The following is an 18,339-nucleotide window of genomic DNA, read 5'->3' as shown; positions in this document are numbered from 1 at the left end:
CCTTCACTTTATTTTTCATTATTTTCCTGATGAAATTAACTTATGTTTATTGTTTAAGGGGGGGGAAGATAAGGAGAATAAAAATATTTAAATTATTCATAATCCCACTGTAAATAACAGCTGTTAATATATTTTAAAATATTTATTTAAGAGAGAGAGTGCAAGCATGAGTGGGGGGAGGGACAGAGAGAGAGAGAGAAACTCCACACTGTGCTTGGAGCCCCACTCAGGGCTCAATCTCACGAGCCCATAGGATCATGACCTGAGTTGACATCAAGAGTCAGGCGCTTAACCATCCAGGGACCCTAACAGCTGTTAATACTTTATTTTTCTAAGAGCATGTGTGTGTATATACATATATGCATTTCTTTTAAAAATGTTTTGAACAAAACTGGTACCGTTCTGTAGATAGTTTAATATTCTCCTTTTTTCCATTTACAAAGCATTTTTCCATATTACTAAAAAAAATAACAATTTGTTTATATAGTATTTTACTACTCAGGTGAATTGTGATGAATTTTTCCTCTTCTCCTATTATTGTAGATTGGGGTAATTTTCAGTGATTTTACTCTGTAAATTCTGTTCGGGTACATTCTCATGCACAGACCACTGGCTTCATCTCTGTTTCTGGAAAACAGCACTAAGTTCCCAAATAGAGGTATATATAAATATTTTCAAGGCTTTTAGCACGTGTTGCCAAGCTGCTATCTAAAAGGTGTAACAAAAAGGCAAGTTACACCAGCTATAAAAGAGTGACCATCTGTTCTCAACCCTATCACCAAATTCGTTCCCAACACTGAATGTTATGTTACCGTCTTGACAGAGTATTTGCCACATTTAAGGCAAAGCGTGGTATTTCCCTGGTGCTGACTACCTTCGCCCCACGAGTGCCCGCCTCAGCTGCCTGTGCTCTCCACGTGCCATCGGCCATGACTTCCCCAACACAAACATGTTTATTTTGGCAGCGCTCCTACTTCCCCTGCCAAAAGTGGCCTGCTTGTCTAGATCACGTCCTCAAGTGATACCAAAAAAGAGGAAGTGAGATTGAACACCCCTTCCTCTGTCCGGAGTCACTTGGGTGTGCCTGACACCGTAACGGGGACTGCCACTGTGGGCACAGCCACCAGCCTGACAGGCTCCTGAAGTGCAAAGCGGGGTTTCCTGGAGACTTCTTCCCAGAAGGCTCCCCCAACTCAGCGGAGAGGCTGCACAGGGGCCCTTGGGAGGAAATGCTAACATTCACCCATCTTGTTTTCCTTCAAATCCACTAACTTTTGTGAACTAAGTATTTATGCTTAGTTAGTCTTTGGGAGGGCAGCAAATCCTGAAAAGTAGATACACATTGGCAAGACCAATGAAAGGCTCCAGAACGTACCAGTATAACTCAAAAACCAACATGGATAATGCCAATGTCAGCAAGAGGGATTTCTGGCTGAAGTAAGAAAGAAAATCATCAGATTTTCTCCTTGGGACAGGAGCTCTGCAAGCATGTGCTGCCTAACTGTCCTCAGCAAAGTCTGCCTCTTATCACTGGATCCAAACAGAATTGCCTCCAGAGCAAACTTACCATTTTTTTATTGTCCTGCTTATTGATGCTGACCACACACTCCTTTATTACAATGTGAGTGATTTCAGGGAAGTAAGAAAAATTGTTCCACTCTTCCCGGATTTTGTTTTTCTCCTCATCCTTCTTGTGTTTATTTTCCAGCTTTTTCCATTTCAGTTTGTTTTTTTCCTTTTCAACAGGAACAACCTGATAAGATGCATTAAAGTGCCAGAGTTAAGTTGCTTTCTCATTTCCTATTGGCAAAAAAGGTCAACGCTTCTGGAAAACTAAAACAGAGGCTACATTCAAGGAGAAGAAAGCCAGCCTGCCTGGATCTACACAGGAATTAGAACAGGTGGCACATGTGGGCTTAGGATGGCAGTTTAGTGTCCCATCAGGGAATCTTGGGATTTTATACCTGGCATGAGCACTCTGAATAAACTCTTTACAACATCTCTATTGTACCAGTCAAGTCAGAAAGGGAAATAACTGCCCACTAGACAGGCATCCACCCTCAGGTCCTCTCACTTCCGGACTGATGGATATTTCAACACAGGCAGAGAACATGTTCTTCCCAAATGTGGCTGCACAGAACATGAGCTTTCTCCTTTTAGAATCTATCACAGATTAACATTCTAACAATATCCAAGATGAAACTTTCAAAAGAAGGTATGAATCCCATGCTTGAATAATCTGCCAGTTATTAACTAGTTAGGTCATCAATTTGAGCCTCCAGTTCCCCATCCATAGAACAGATCTTATATTTTACCAGGTTCTTTGAGGATTAGTTCTCATTAACAGTGTATCTACTATATAAAAAGCACTTGGTTAAGTTTTAGGCATTGTTATTTTAGCATGAATAAACCAGGAGAAAATAAAAATAGCCTTGGCTTTAACATTATTATTGATAATTATAACGATGATGATGGCAGCTATAATAGTTTCCAAACATTTATTACATGCTGGGCTTTGTGCTGACTGACATTCAGTTCTCTCAACAACTCCATGAGGCAGATACATTAAGTACCTCCATTTTACAGATGAGTAATATGTAGCTGATATAGGGGAAGGAACGCCCAATGCTACAGAACTACAAATAGTGGAGCTAGGACCTGAACCAGGACTATTTAGGTTTAAAATCCATGCTTTTAAACCACTCTGCTCCCTTGCCTCATCCAGCAAACACTTAAAAAAGCAGCTTTAAATCGCAAAATCAATTACCCTATCTCACGGAGCCAGAAGTCTAAATTCAACTCTTGGCACTATTGTTTATTAGTTAGTTATGACCTTGGGCAAGTTTCTTAACTTCTCTGAGCCTCTTTGTGTTCATCTATAGAATAGAGACAACAATAGGACTCCCCTCCAGGCTTTCTTCTTCTGTTGTTGTTTTTTTTTTTTTTTTTAAGGAATAAATGAGTAATATATGTAAAATGCTTAGAAAAGTACTTAGTACATGGTAAGTGCTCAATAAATATCTGCCATTATTATTAATATTATATATGTTATTGTTACATTTCTCTATTTCCCTATAGAACTCAATAAGTATTTATTTAGAATAAATAAATATTCGTGAAGACAATAAAAGATGAATGATACATGGTCTCTAACCTGAAGACACTTGTCTGACAGGGGTGATGGACATGCAAATGGGTAATCCCAACAGGATAAACGGAATAGGTTTGTGACACAGGATGGTCTCTTCCACCAGCCACCTATCACCACTTACATTTGGTTTCTGTCTCCACTGGATTCCAAGATTTCCAGTTACCATCACTTCATAGAGAATGTTTCCACTGTCATCTGGATGAAACCAATTCATCTCATTTTCTGACGAAATCAGTAACATGGAAGTCTCAAATATTTCAGCACCATAATGTTTTGTCAAAGTCTCCAAGGTCGCCAGGTATTTCACCTTCAGGTCATGAGTAGATACACTGCTGTCACAGATGGTCTTGTTGTTAAATTCCTTTAGGAAATCCTTGAAAACGTTATTTATCCGCATCCTGGTGAGAAGATTCCTCTGCCTGATGGACTTATTCAATGTTTCTGGGATATATCGCTTGTAGCTAAAACAAAGTAGGAAAATATGTCTGTATGTCATGCACAGGCCAGCATAGAATAGTACAGAAACCAACCTAGTCTAGAAATCTTCCTTCCATGCACTGCCCCATAGGAAAGGAGGACCTGCTCCCAGAGGGTCTTAGATGGAGTAAGCACTAGGCTGAAAATCATAAGGAGATGGAGGTGAACAGGGACTGAAAGAGAAAGAAAAGCACATGTTCACAGACTGTACTGAGATGGGAATTCCTACAAGTATCATCCAATTTTCTGGGTTGCAAAGGGAGGCAGCAAAATTGACTTATCTGTGTTTTTGCTTGCCAGCGTCACTGTTCCTGTGCACGTTAAGTACTCATATCAAATGTTATTAAGATTCAGCATCAGTTAGAAGGTGGTGTGAGAGGAGGCAAGAGTGATTATAGATGCTCTGTAGGCTCTACTTTTAGGTTTTATAATTTTTCTATAAAGATCACATATTGCTTTTACAAGAAATGGGAAAAACACATAAAATCCAATTAAATATAAAAGACCTCGTGTCTGCCATGTGGAAGTGTCCCAGAAGAATTAAATGGATTGGCAAGGAAACTGAACGATCAATTACTTATGCGGGTGCTAATAGGAAAGTATCTATGACTAACAAGAGTCTTGACAAACTGACAGACTGCTGGAAGGAGCCGGTTTTAAGAACAGTATGAACACCCATGAAAGAAAGAACAAACTGGAAACCAAACCAGTGGAGAGACCAGTCTGCCTAATACTCTCAGGCCTGAGACAGCATCTGGCCCTGGGTAATCCCTGCTGCACGAATGGTTTCATGACAGTGGAAAATTGTAAAGTTTAGAATTTTTCCCCAACAGATATTGTGACATTTCAGATTAATGTAATAGAGAGGAAGATCAGAGGAGAGCTGTCATTTTTTACCTTTGTCTCATGAAAAAGTAAAGAGGAGGTACCCGGAGCAAAAGTCACGGAAAAAAGAGAAAGCAGCAGTACAGCATGTATCTAACCAGCCCTGCATCACTGAGGGGGCAGCCCGGCACCTGCTCCAGACTCTGCTCAAGGGCAAGATACAAGAAGGAAGCTTATGGGAAGGTGCATGCTGCCTATCTCAAATAAAAGAGCTATATTAACTTGTTCTTCAAAATGAATCTGTCTTCTTTTACGACATTCACAGAAACTCCTTGGTAAATACATACATACAAATATTATACAGATAGGTAGAAATTATGCAGTTTGACGACACCTTCACAAAGACTTGATCATGAATGCTATTTTAAATAAATGCCATTTTCTTGAGGTACTATCCTTCACATCAGATAAACAGCTCTCTAGTGAACTCTAGTTCAGGCTGTGGATGACAGTAGCTGCCTGTAGAACAATACTCAGAAGGATTTCAGGACAGCTCCGGCACAAAAGGAAAAAACACCGTGACAGATGGCAATGCCCACCATGGGAAGAGAGGCAAAGGGCAGGTATGTGGGCCACCAATTTGATTGGTATCGCTCATCTAGAACTTTCACCGGAGTGCAAATTTCTGAGGTCATGAGCCCGTGTTCAAAATCAAGACACGATTGTAATTGTGCTACCTTTTATAAATGTTCTAAAAAAGATCTAGGCGCTGCAGAGAGCAGGGGTCAGCCAAAAACTGGCAGGGGTTAAACTGAGATGTCAGGGAACGTATAAAAATAACACTGTCCCCACGATCAACTCTTCAGCCAGCAGGAAGATTTACCTGATGTCCTTGGGCAGTTCTGGCAATTGCATCTTCTTCATCATGGCGTAGTGGGAGATGGCCAGGACAGCCATTCCCAGACACTCGTTCTCAATATCGTGTCCATCCTGCTCGGTCTTGGGGTCTCGAATGGGAGCCAGGCATTTGACCAAATCATATTGTCCCTTAGGAGCAGAGGTGAAAAGAAATGAACCACCAGATTTTCTGTGTCTCTAGTCTTAAGAGAAAGGTTCCCCACACAGGGAGGTGCCACCCAGAAAAACAGCGATGACACGAATGAGGTTTATAGATTCTCTGGCACCAAAGCTCCTTCTCAAAAGTTGGGCACAAGGGGGCTCAGGAAATGTTCTCCCCAGGAATAAATTTCATTTATTTAACAAATATTTACTGAGCACCATGCGAGCTGCTGCTGAATAGCACAAATACGTGGAGCCCTTTCACAGGATTTATCCTATAAATGACCGTGGCCAGCACCACGTTCTGGGCTTGGACAGCACCAGGGCAAGGGAGGGTGACACCTGGCTGGGGTTGGCTCGTTAATTCCACAAACATATACTGAGATATCCTAGCCTAGGCACTGGCTGTATAACTGACAGCACATCACACCTCATTCTGATGGTGAGTTAGAAAAAGGGCAAGTGAATCATTGCCACACAGGAGTTTTTTGACACCTGCTGGTTAAGTTTCTAGTAGTGAAACATATCACCAAAATATACGCCCCCCGCCCCCGTTGGAGGTGCACAGCATTCCAAGACCCAGTGAGGGCTTCAAAAACAAAAAAGCTAAAGAGCAGTCCCTGTCTTATACAGAGTACAAGTACACCACCTGTCTTGTACAGAGTAATGATGATGTCAGTGCTACCTCCCCTTTGTGAAACCCTAGCCCCAGTGCCAGACTGTGGGCTAGGTTCCCTTTATTTACTGTTTCATTCAATCCTCCCAACAACCCTATGACGTAGGTGCTGACATCATCCATCACCTCTACCTAACAGATGAGGAATGTAAGGCACCCAAAAGTTACATCACTGCACTCACCCATGTGGTAATTATTGATTACTGGGAACCAATTATGGGCCAGATGTTATTCTAGGGGCCAGGGGTATACATAGCAGTAAGCCAAACTGTGTTCCTGACCTCAGGGAGATTCCATGTTGAGAAGAATAAACAAACAGGAATATAGAACATCAATATAGTTATAGTTATAAAGAATAGTTCTTTAATATAGATAGAACTTTAATATATAGTTATTTAATATAGTTCTTTAATATAGAACTATATAATATAATATAGTTATAAAGAACAAAGTCAAGTGGAAAGACAGAATGCCGTGGGAGCTGGGACCCAGGAAGTGGTGGGGGAAAGTCAAACCTAGATGTGACTCCAGGGCTATGGTTCATCAACACTGTGCTGTAGCCACTCAACTTTACTAATGTCAAGCACACTGAAATCTTTAGCCTTTCTCTCGATGGAACAGAGGTAGTGTGAAATCTAGGGGTGCTGTTTCCACATAAGTGAGACACTCACTTTCTCTGAAGGGACTTTAGTTTAGTGGTTTCTGGATGGAGGGTTCTCACTGCAGCTGTTTTTCTTTCCCAGATAGGATTTATTTCTCTCCGGTAAGAACAGGACACCGTCAACCTCCACAAACTACTAAGGACCAACAAGAATCATCTCTGCCGGCAACGTGTGAAGAAGCAGAACAGAATCCGAAACTATTTTGATTGGCTGTGATTTTCTGTAAATATCACTGTACAACCACCTCAAGTAACTCATTCCTGAACCTCTGAGAGGTCAGATTCTAATGCAATACTTATTCTTGAAGTATGGTGCACTATTCCTTTGAATATATAAAGCTGGGAGGTTGAATAAAAAACGATCAATCTGAAAATGGCCAGTTTTCTGGCCAGAAACTAAAGCTGTGCAATGGAATGTAACTGGGACATAAAAATCACACGTGAAAGTATATCTTAAAGAAATAGAACACATCTATAAACACATATGGAGGCTGTTCACAACAACCTGTTACTGTAACAGTGACAGCCTAATAGGGGAAACTTAAGAAAAACAAAAAATGTCCAGAAAGAGGAGGCGAGTTTAATAAATGAGGGCTTGTCCTCTGGACAACAGCCTCATACTCACTTCCTACCTGAAATCTCTCCATAGGCATCTCCAAATGAGAATGCCTCATTCCCAACCCTTCTCCAACCTGCTCCTCCCTGCTCCTCCCTGCCTTCTCTACTTAGGGAACGACTCCATTATCTATCAAACAAGGCCCAAAACAGAAACCTCAAAATCACCTTTGATACTTCGGATTCTCTCCCCTTGCGCAGCCAACTGATCAGCAAATCCAATCAATTCTCCCTCCAGAATTAATTGTAGGTCCACCATTTTTCTCCAAACTCTACTGCCACCACCACTAAGCCAAACCAGCATCTTCTCTCACGTGGACCAACGTGGCACGTGATCTGCTCCTCGCTGGCCCCACCAGTAACACTCCTTCCCATCACCCTCCTCTCCTCCAGCCACACTGACTCTCCTCTCAGCTCCCACCTGCCTCACAGTCTTCCCACATTCTGTTCCCTATCTATCAGATGCTTTCAACCAGGGAGATTTTGCCCCATAGGGGAGATCTGGCAATGTCTGGAGACAGTTTTGATTGTCACAATTGGTGAGATGGCATCTAATGAGCGGAGGCCAGGAATGTGGGTAAATGTCATACAACGCACAGGGCAGTCCCTCAGAGCAAAAAACCATCCAGCCCAAAATGTCAGTAGTGCTATTGAAAAACTGCTCTAATGGAGAAGAAATATTTTCCCCTCTCCTTCCTTAGAACTGCAGACTCCTCCTTCTTCCAGATTCATAGAAGTGTCACCTCCTTAGAGACCTTCTCCCATCACACTATTTAAATCAGACTTTCCCAATCAAACCTCCTCCCTATATTCTCTATCACAAAAGCTTTCTCCTTCATAGCACTTCTGACCATTCTTATGTGTTCCATATGTATCATTTTACTTGTTTTCTGTTTGCCCAGCTTGATTTTGTATCTGCTGCTTGCAGAGACCACATCTGTCTTGTTCACCATAGTATCTGCAGTGCCTCAGCAAAGAGTACACAGGAGTAAATATTTGTTGAATGAATGAATGATTATGAAGCCATTAAAACAGCATAGATTTATATTTTTAACTGACATCTGAAGGATCATCAATAGAATGGACAAAAAAGCAGTTTACAAAAATTATAGGGTATTTTCAAAAAACTACACGGTACACAATATATACCTGCATGGTAACATCAGGAAGCAGATCACCAAAAACGCTGGTTATCTCTGGGGAATGCAATTCAGGGACTCTAACTTCTCTTCTGGCTTTTATCTAGTGTCTAATCTTCCCACCCCACTACCGCTGTGACTCAGAGCGGCCACCTCCTGCCTTCCCAAACGTTACTCTGACTGCTGAGATGTCCCCATTCACCCCACTGAACTACATCCTCCCTCACCTGCAGCTTCCCTCTGCTCTCTCCACGGGAGGCACTGCAGATGAGAAGTGAAATGATAGGAGGTAGGGGAAAAAGAAAGGAACAGGGAAGAAGCGATGCCTCAAAAATCCCCAAGTGGGACAACCAGCCCCTTGGGATGCCGAACTGCTGCCTCTTCCCTCCTCGTTCTGGGCAAGTCCTAGGGCAGCAAGGACAGCCATAAGACAGAGCAGAGCAGGAGAGGAGGCCATAAAACATCCTAGCCACCAATGAGTCCAGCCACACCAGGCGGTCTGAACCTGTGATGCCTCAGCCATCCCAGGCCCTCCAGCTTCTCCCGGGCCCAGACTTCTCACCTGAGCAAACAGATACTCCAGGGAGCTGGCGTCAAGGAGAGGGGTTGCATCTGGAACTTTTTTTTTCTCGTAGCCATTTTTCTGCTTCTTCGGAGAATGTCGCCATACAGACTGCTCATTATCATTGGTCCCATGCCAGTTGGTGAAATAGAACCTAGAAGGCAGGGAAATAAGTGTCAATTTGGGGAAGGGGACATTCGAATGCATGGGAGAGGTGTCCTTGTTGTACCCAGAGTGCTCAATGCCGGAGGCTAAATTTCCCTGGAAAGGAAGCGTTTGCTTGCTTTTCCACTGTATAGCACGTCACTGGTTAGAAGGTCCTTTTTCTTTTCGCTCTTACAAGCACTCTGTGAACAGCATCCTGCCAGAACCTGTCAGTGACTCAAGGAGATAAAGTGACTTTCCACTACGTCTTCCTAAATAGGAAAACATGCTGACTAGGTGCAAGAGCTGGCCCAGCAACTCCCTTTACCTTTAATAATGCTATCCTGCCTTGAATCCAAGACCTATTTAATTGACATTTTAACATTTCTATTCAAGAAAATGTAGCTTCGTTGTCTAATCAAGATGCACAGTTAATGTGGCAGTGCTTCCTATTTCCCAGACTGCTGTTATTTAATTGATGGCTTATCTTACAATGAATACAGTTACAAATAGAAGAAACACATGAGCACTACTTACAAGCGGCAGCTTGCAGTGCTGTGAATAAAATTAATAAGCACTTCATGCCATTTAATCCTTACAGCAACTGCTCAAGGTAGGTTTCACTGTTCCTATTTTACAGCCAAGGAAAACAGAGGTTCCAAAAGGTGAGGTGAACTGACCCCAAGCCACTTCTCTTAACTACTACATGCCTCTGCCACCTGTAGGGGAAATGCAGTGAGTTCTTGAGTGTGTGAAAGTGACTGAGCCAAGCTGGCGCAGGCCATCTATAGGTTACAGATTCAACTGGTACCTGGGTCTTTCTCCCTTGACGTGCCTGTGTGCTGGCAAAACCACCGTGGCATAAAGAAGCAACAAATAAAATTTCCTCCCAAAAAAGTGCTGCCACTAAACTCAGACATCTGTCACTGAGCTGTATTTGCAACGCCTACACATGGCAGGCCCTTTTGCCAGGCTGGGATTCAAAGGGCCTGGTCTCCATACTCTTGTGAGTTCCTTGTCTATATGTCTACATGGCAACCAGTCAAATCCAACAATAACAATAAAGAAACATATAAGGGGCATGTCTCATAAGTGGGACTAGAATGTGACTTTCACGGAGGCCAGTTTTTCCTTCCTTCATAAAAAAAATATTAAAAGTTGTATTTTACAACCACATTGATATAAAGATAAATATAATCCAGCTTGGATTTCTTTTTCTGGTTTTAATGAAATTAAAACACTTTTCTGAGTCTTTAAAAATATTATGAGCCCTAGGCACTGTGCCCAATAGATAAGATGTCCCTGGACATAAGGGAGTCTTTGATGAGGTGCCAAACAAGGGAAAAACCATCCTCTACTGCCAGGGGAAGGGAGAAAGGGTTGGGAAGGGAAGTTGGGGCCAGAATAAATAAATCCCAAGCTTTAGAGCCTGGACCAGACACAGCAGGCAGAGGAGATGGCAAGGCAAGATCACGTGAGACAGGATGCCCCGGAAGAAAGCCCAATGGAAGATGGACGGAAATGACAGAGACCAAATCAGATGCCTATGGCAATAGTCTGGACAACGCTATGAGCTCTGTGAAGGCAGATGCCTCAGTGGTCTTGCTCAGCACTGAATCTTCGGGCAAATAACAGTTGCTTAACACATCATTGTCAGATGAATAAACAAGAAATGAATGAACAAATTCAGGGAGTAGCAATTAACATGGTGAGGGAAGGATGGATACAGAAGTTAGTATAAAAGTAAAATCAGTATTTTAGAACTTTCAGGGATTCTATACACCTCATCTTCCCTATGACTTATGAAAGTGACTGAGAATTTGACTGTGGGTTTTGGTAGCTCTCACTCACACACAGAAAGAACACATATCCAGGAGCCCACATGCAGCATAAACCACAGCTGTGGGATTGTCCTCTCACTCTCCTATGTGAGAGGGGATCGGGTGCCCACAGCTATCTGCTGATGAAGAGGCTGGCACTTCTATCCCTAGACTGAAGAATCTACTTTTCAAGGACAGACGGAGCACAGGATGGGAGGACTCAGCCAGGATCAGCGATCCAAGATAGGCAGGAAGTAAGGGTGAACTGGCTCTACCAACTGAGCAAATACAGGAAAATCTGACATTGGGGCAGAAAAAAAATTGACAAGGACACAGCCAACTCCTCTGGCTACTGAGTCAAGTCCAAAATGGAGAGTTCTCATCATTCACACAATAACCAGATATCTACTAGAAGTTTTCGGGATCTGTCTAGAAGGAGACAGGTGAAAAGGCAACGAACAGGACAATGAAGACAGTAACTAAGGGCTTGCGAACACTTACCCTGTGCCAGGTACTCTTTATACAAACAAACAAAGCAGGGCTCTCCCCGAAGGGCAGGCCGACAGGTACATTCCTTTTGGTAGTGGAGGAAGGTGGTGAGAAGATGAGAATTATGTGCAACATGGAAGGGTACCTGGGAAAAGTAAGAGTCTCTAGGATGCAGGAGGTTGTTTGAAAGAGAAGCAATGAAGACAGATTTTCCCTGAACCGGTCCAAGGCATGGTCCTCTTCTGCCACATCCCACTGAGTCTCTATGAGAAAGAGTCCTTGGACCTGGTAAATCAAGGGCCCAACATACTCCCTTTGGGCAAAACACAATCTCCAGTCGGGTCTGAACAAAAACATTCTTCCAGGCTGTTATCTGAGCCCTGTGAGACCAGCTTCAGTTTGGAAATCTTTTGGCAAGATGTTCAGACAAGATAAGGCTGAGGAGATCAAACTAACTTGCGGCTCCATCACTTCCGTAAAGGTTGAAAGGAGCCTAAAACAAGGCTGGATCTCTAGAAATTGCCCATAGTCAAAGGCTGACAGCTTTCTATTTAATAAGATGACAAAACAAAAAACAAAAGCCTTTAAATCAGTGACTACCAAAATCAACACCTTCCTAATTTTACCCTAATAAGACAAAACTAGAAGGTACACTGAAGACAGACACTCTATGTTTTTAAAATTCAAGTATAATTAACATACAGTGTTCTGTTAGTTTCAGGTGTACAATGATTCAACAATTCTGTAACATTCCTAGAAGAAAATACAGGCAGTAACCTCTTTGACATCGGCCACAGAAACCCTTTTCTCCTTTAGCAAGGCAAACAAAAACAAATTTAACTATTGAGACTACACCAAAATAAAAGGTGTACACAGGGAAGGAAAACCCTCAACAGAACAAAAAGACAACCTACTAAATGGGAAAAGATAATTGCAAATGATATATCCAATAAGGGATTAAGATCCAAAATAAAGAATTTACACAAATAACCAAAAAACAAATAACTCAATTAAAAACTGGGCAGAAGACATGAAAAGACATTTTTCCAAGAAGAAATACAGATGGCCGACAGACACATGGAAAGATGCTCTACGTTCCTTTTTAAAATTAATCATCAAGATGTTCATCAAACTGGGGCCACACACAAATTCCTAGGATTGGAACATGCTAATGGAAAAAAATAAAGAATGGCATAAATAAATATAGTATGATAGCTGTGTAGATTCCTTTTCAGAATGGCATGGAGGAATGACAGAGGAAGGAAGAGGGAGGGGGAGAGAGGTAGACAGACCTATCAAGGAGATACGACTTCCTTGCAAGTCTTTGAGAAAATTATATTACAGATGACTGCATATTCTAAGTTTATGTTTAGATATTATACACAAGGAATTCTCCTTAGGTTTCTACAGAACTCTACTAACAGACAGTGAAATTCATTTGAATGAAAAAGGAAATATTCTTTTTCATAAAAAAGAATATGCTTATCTTATACTAAGACACATTATAAAATAATAACCATTAAAAATCATGATCCAAAAACAGAATCTCATAATTGAAGCAGAGTGTTTCCCAAAATAGAGCTGGGATTCCACTGAAATAGTCGCCAACATTTGTTTCATATGACACCTTCTACAGTGGTGACATTAGGAGGTTTCAAAGTTTTTGTAGTTTGTTGTAATGCAAATGTTTTAGCTTAGGGTGGGATCTTTCCTTCCAAGTTCAAAGGGCCTGTGGTAACAAAGCAATATCCTGTTGAAGCTCGATGTCAGGTACAAAGTCAAGGTGCCAAAAATGAAGTAGTTGTGCACTTCCTGGCAGCTAACAGAACAGGGAGGAGGCAAAGACAGCCCCTAATAGTGAGGTATTGGCACAATCCACAAAGACGAGTGCCTCAAGGAGGGTTCTGGGGCGGACAAGAGGATTCACTAGGTGTGTGACTTTGTGTAACTCACTTCTCCACTGTGGACATCAGTTCGCCCCTAAACAATTAACAATACTTGAACTAGGTAAATTCAGGTCTTATCCAAGTCCCAAGTTCTACCATTCCAAATTCTGAGCCAAGTAGACAAACCTAGAGGGAAAGAACTAGAATTCGGTGACATGCCCCCTTCCTAGACTGTCGGCTGCAAATAACACGTTTCAATGCTGGTTCACACAGACAACCCCCAGGCCACAGAAAGCAAGATTACACTTTGAAAAACAATCCAAATATAGTCAGAAGGCTCAGCTGGGTGGGGTGAATGTCTCCCTAAATCTGGGGCGAGAAATCTCACATGGTACACACCTCTCCTCTTAAGGTGAGACCTTGGGTGAGTACAAAAAGAAAAAAATAGTCAGCCCTAGAATGATTATCAAAGAAAGCAGATCTGGTTCAACTGCTGCTGAGAAAAACACCCAGACCATTCTAGAATGTTAGCAACTCCACCAACTTCCCGAAGGAAGCAGCATCTAAGCTACCATGGAGAGGCTCTGAGATCCCTGAGGGTGTTTCCAGCAGGTCCCTACGTTCCATCAGCAACTGCCGGTTTCATCACATCTATGTAAGTCAAGATCCTTTTCAAAAAGTATTCACCCTGTTTATAAGCTCCTTTGCTAAAAGCACACGCAGTTGTGCTTAACTAGTATCTAACAAACATTTTCAATTCTAGGTAACAGCGCAAAAATGTTTATCAACTCAAGACACTACAGTGAAGTAGTGACTGCCTATGACACCTTGGGAGACTATGTGACATTTAAGGAAGTCTACAATACAAGAGAAAAGGCAATACCCATCAGAAGAAAAATGAGAGTCCCACCCACTAGGCAAAAATTCTCAGGGAGTCAATCAAAACATCTACCCCTTGAGAGCAACAGCAACCTGGAATTTATAGGGAACCACTTCAGGTGGTGCTTCTCAAACTCTTTAGCTGCAACTCTTAAGAAGAAATATTTTATTGTATCATGAGCTGGTATATACACTTGCATATCTCAAACAGGAGTTTTAAAACAATATTCTTGGGATATGTATATATGCTGATATTACTTATTCTTGCCTGTTTCTTTTTTCAAAAACATTCTGGTCACAACTCATGAAATTAAACTCATAACCATGACTCATCACTTGAAAAACTCTGCCATAGTACACTAATTCTTTTCAAAATACCCTCTGCATCATAACGATTTCTTTTCTACAATGTGGCAAAGTGATCAAATTCATCTTGAATTGCATTCCAAATACTGAAGAAGTCCTTTCTCATACCAAGCAAATATAAAATTTACCAATTACAAAATGACTACAAATCTTCTTAGTAAGGGACTCAGGCCTCCAAGCTAACTGTCATCCTCCCCCTGCAAGAGGAAGCCAAGCAGGCACCCATACCTCATCCGGTAGTGGAGCCGGAGTGATGTCTTGTCGTCAACTGTGATCGTGCGATTCGGAGCGTACCAAAGCTTGGTGTTCTCATCATACAGGGCAAAAAGGTTGTGACACAGAGGAGAGATACCTGGGGAAAAAGTAAAACACGTATCAGAAAATTAAAGATAGATACATTAGGCCATCTGCTTCCAAAGCATGATATACACAAAGACAAGAAATTCTCTTATCCAAAGAATCTAGGTCACATTTTGTATCCTCTTAGGGTAAATATGACTTCCAACCATATTCAGTCAGGCAGTTTTAATCATGATAATTAACAACTATGGCTCCCCAGGAATATATACTATAGCTCCTGACAAACCAGATTAAAAACATTTTACAACAAAAGTCTAACAATGTTTCTCATCACGGTGTCTATGACAGTCTTAACAAATCCTACTTAAAAGAAAAAATACGTGAGCTGAGAGGTTCCCAGATCCCACCTGAAGCGCACCTTGCTAATCATAGTCAGAAACATCCTTGGAGTTCGGGAAACCCCCAATCCGTCTCCTACAGAAAATGTTTAAACAATTCTAACACTGTGATTATGTATTACATGCAAAGGCGTTCCTGGCAGTAGCACACAAAATCATGTGTTGGAATAAATAACCAAAGTGATTTTTGTCAATGATAAAAATCTGTTACCATTAATAGATACACCTTGTAAGTACTCTGTATAGTTATCATATTTTTTATTAGTAGCCAACTCACAAGAAGATATATGCTTAACAAAAGTAGTCCAATAGTGCTCCCTTGTCTCCCTGCCCCACCAACTGCCTCCTTTGACACAAGAAGAACTAGAGAGATAAAGGAGGTTATAAAGCCAGGAAAGCACCTTTCCATTCACTTCTGAGCCCATAATTAAAATTACACAGACCTGTAATCTAAAAGCATGGGGGAAGCAGAGAAGGTGACTGCAAATAATTACTACTGATACTTTCATCTGTGACCAGGCCTCAAACTAAGATACAGGCAACCTAACCAAAAAATATATGAAAATATGAGGTAATAGGAGTTTCCCAAATCAGATATCTGGAGCACAACTGACACTGACAGGGATCTTCCCAGGCTCGGCCCGTCCAGGCACGAACTCTCTCCAATGCACACACCGAGCGAAAAAGAGACAGATGCCTCGGCATGCTGACATCTCGCTGAACTCCTTGATTCCTGCCTCTCAAGATATCTGGGGTAACCCCTCCAGAGGTTATTCCTCCTTGTAACAGAGAAGAGGGAGTAAACTTCAAAGGGCATCATCTCTTGGGAACAAGAGCAAATGAGTTTTAGATCCAGTACTGTTAGGACTATGTTTTGGGTATACTATATAGTTTTCCATCCGTGAATTGGCCTTTGTGGGCTGGCCTGGAAGCCTAGACTTTCTTTATACATACTCATACTTGAATGGGCACTGACACATACATAGTGAAGCATAACTTATTTGTGATCATGAATCTGTGTGTATTCTATCACAGGTCTGATTCTAAAATTTTAGTACTTAAAACAGGAAGATCAAAGATAAAAGATCAAAGCTTTTTATACAAAAGTACAGAATAATGGTAACAACAACACTAACATTTACTGAGGGTTAAGTGTCAGGCATCAGGCTGACACGCTCTACATTTATTATCTTTTCATCCTAACACCTAATGACGTAATTAATATTTTTGCCATTTTACAGGTGAAGAAACTGTGGCCTCCCGCGATTTAGTCTGATTCAGGGCTACTCAGTAAAAGTCAGAGTTAAGATTCAAACCAAGATAGAGCTACTGAGGAGGTGAAAGAATGAGAGCTGAAAGAACAAAAATGGACCATACACTTTTGGACAACAGGGAAGAAAACCATACTGCCTCCCAATATCACTTACTATAATAATAATGAGAGTTCTAATAATATGTGGCATTCTGTATTCATGTACTTTTAAAATTAATAAATGTTTGCAACATTCCCCTGAGTCAGTTATAAAAGAGCTCCCTCATTCTCTACAGACTGGGCTTAGAAACTGCTGCCCCACACTGCCTGGCCCTGAGCCCAGAGCTACAGCAGACTCAGTGGCTGCATCTGCCTGTGGGCTCAGGCTCTCTCCTCGTCTCCTTTAGCAGCAGCCCCTTGATCTCTCATTAACTGCAGCCCAACAATTCTGTACAAATATGATGGTAAGAAACTGGGTCAACAGAAGAAACGCTATAAAAACCAAACCTCAAGGGAAAGGAGAAAAAACACAACACCTTAAAAAAAATACTTTAGAAGCATCAATTTACATCTAGCTGTTTTGCTAATTACAAATACTTTTAAAGCTAATGTCTAAAGATGCTTCCTTTTATACTTTGCTATCTAGTCAAAATAACTTTAGAATATAATATAAGGGCATGAACCTCATAATCTATACAGCTCAGCCAATTTTATTCCCTGTAGCACCAACCTCTCCCCTTTTATTGGAACTCTGGTATTTAAAGCATTGGAAACAGAAAGATATATATCAGAAAGAAAAAGGGGTTTCTAGACAAGCTGTTATCACAAACTAGGTAGGTAACTCTTGAAATGTTCATACTATCCCAATAGAGTTGTCCTGAGGGCTAAAGATGATATAAATTAAGCATGGATCACATCGTCTGCCATTACAGTTAATCATCATGAGTTGTTTAAAAAAAAACAAAAAAAACCCACAGCTTTATTGAGATGTAATTTACATATCATAAAGTCTACCCATTTTAAGTGTACAATTAATGAATTTTAGTATATTTACATTGATACAATTGCTGCCACAACCCCAGTGGATTAGATCTTTAAGTTTCTATAATTTAACTTTACTTGTCATTTAAAAGTAGGTAGACAAAAACTGTCACTGACCCCAAGATTTAAAGGAGATTCATTTTGTTACTCAGTTTGGTTTCTCACCTTCTCCTATTTGGCAACAGGCTAACTCAAGAAAGACAGGCTCACTTGCAAAAAAAAAAAAAAAGAAAGAAAAAGACCATGTTGTTCACAGCCTCACTGCCCTTTTTACAATCTGGCAGTCTGACCAAGCCACAAAGTGACACTCGAGTTCTCACTTCAAGTCAGCATCACAAAGGGGAAGCAGGTTACAGCGGCCAAAGGATGGATTCCACCCTTCTGAAGTAGTTTTGAATAGCCTTTCAGATCTTGAGAGATGCCCCTTATTGAATAGCTTGCAACTTTGTGCCAGATGTTTTTACTCATTTAGTGCTGATAGTATTCCAATTTTCCAGATTGTAGGGGAAATAAAAACTGCGCCTCCATAGAAGGCAAAAGCCTCATTCCTTGGGACCCCAAGCTCATTAGTGACAGAGCAGGAATAAGTCACTTTACCA

The 18,339-nt window shown here is 41.3% G+C and overlaps 1 protein-coding gene across 3 annotated transcripts in view; it reads right to left on the bottom strand.

Moving 5' to 3' along the window:
• The window catches only part of JAK1 (Janus kinase 1), a 692,496-nt gene that overhangs the window by 591,729 nt on the left and 82,428 nt on the right, over nucleotides 1-18,339 (bottom strand). For all 3 annotated transcript variants that reach the window (XM_049618533.1, XM_049618532.1, XM_049618531.1), the window contains exons 4-8: nucleotides 14,978-15,101; nucleotides 9,166-9,319; nucleotides 5,337-5,500; nucleotides 3,273-3,612; nucleotides 1,568-1,753 (exon numbers count right to left, since the gene is read on the bottom strand). In XM_049618533.1, coding sequence (XP_049474490.1) covers nucleotides 1,568-1,753; nucleotides 3,273-3,612; nucleotides 5,337-5,500; nucleotides 9,166-9,319; nucleotides 14,978-15,101 — 968 coding nt within the window. The remainder of the gene's footprint in view (nucleotides 1-1,567; nucleotides 1,754-3,272; nucleotides 3,613-5,336; nucleotides 5,501-9,165; nucleotides 9,320-14,977; nucleotides 15,102-18,339) is intronic.

The sequence above is a fragment of the Panthera uncia genome (genome assembly GCF_023721935.1).
Source record: "Panthera uncia isolate 11264 chromosome C1 unlocalized genomic scaffold, Puncia_PCG_1.0 HiC_scaffold_4, whole genome shotgun sequence".
Classification (NCBI taxonomy): Eukaryota; Metazoa; Chordata; class Mammalia; order Carnivora; family Felidae; genus Panthera; species Panthera uncia.
This window is presented reverse-complemented; position numbering and strand designations above follow the sequence as displayed.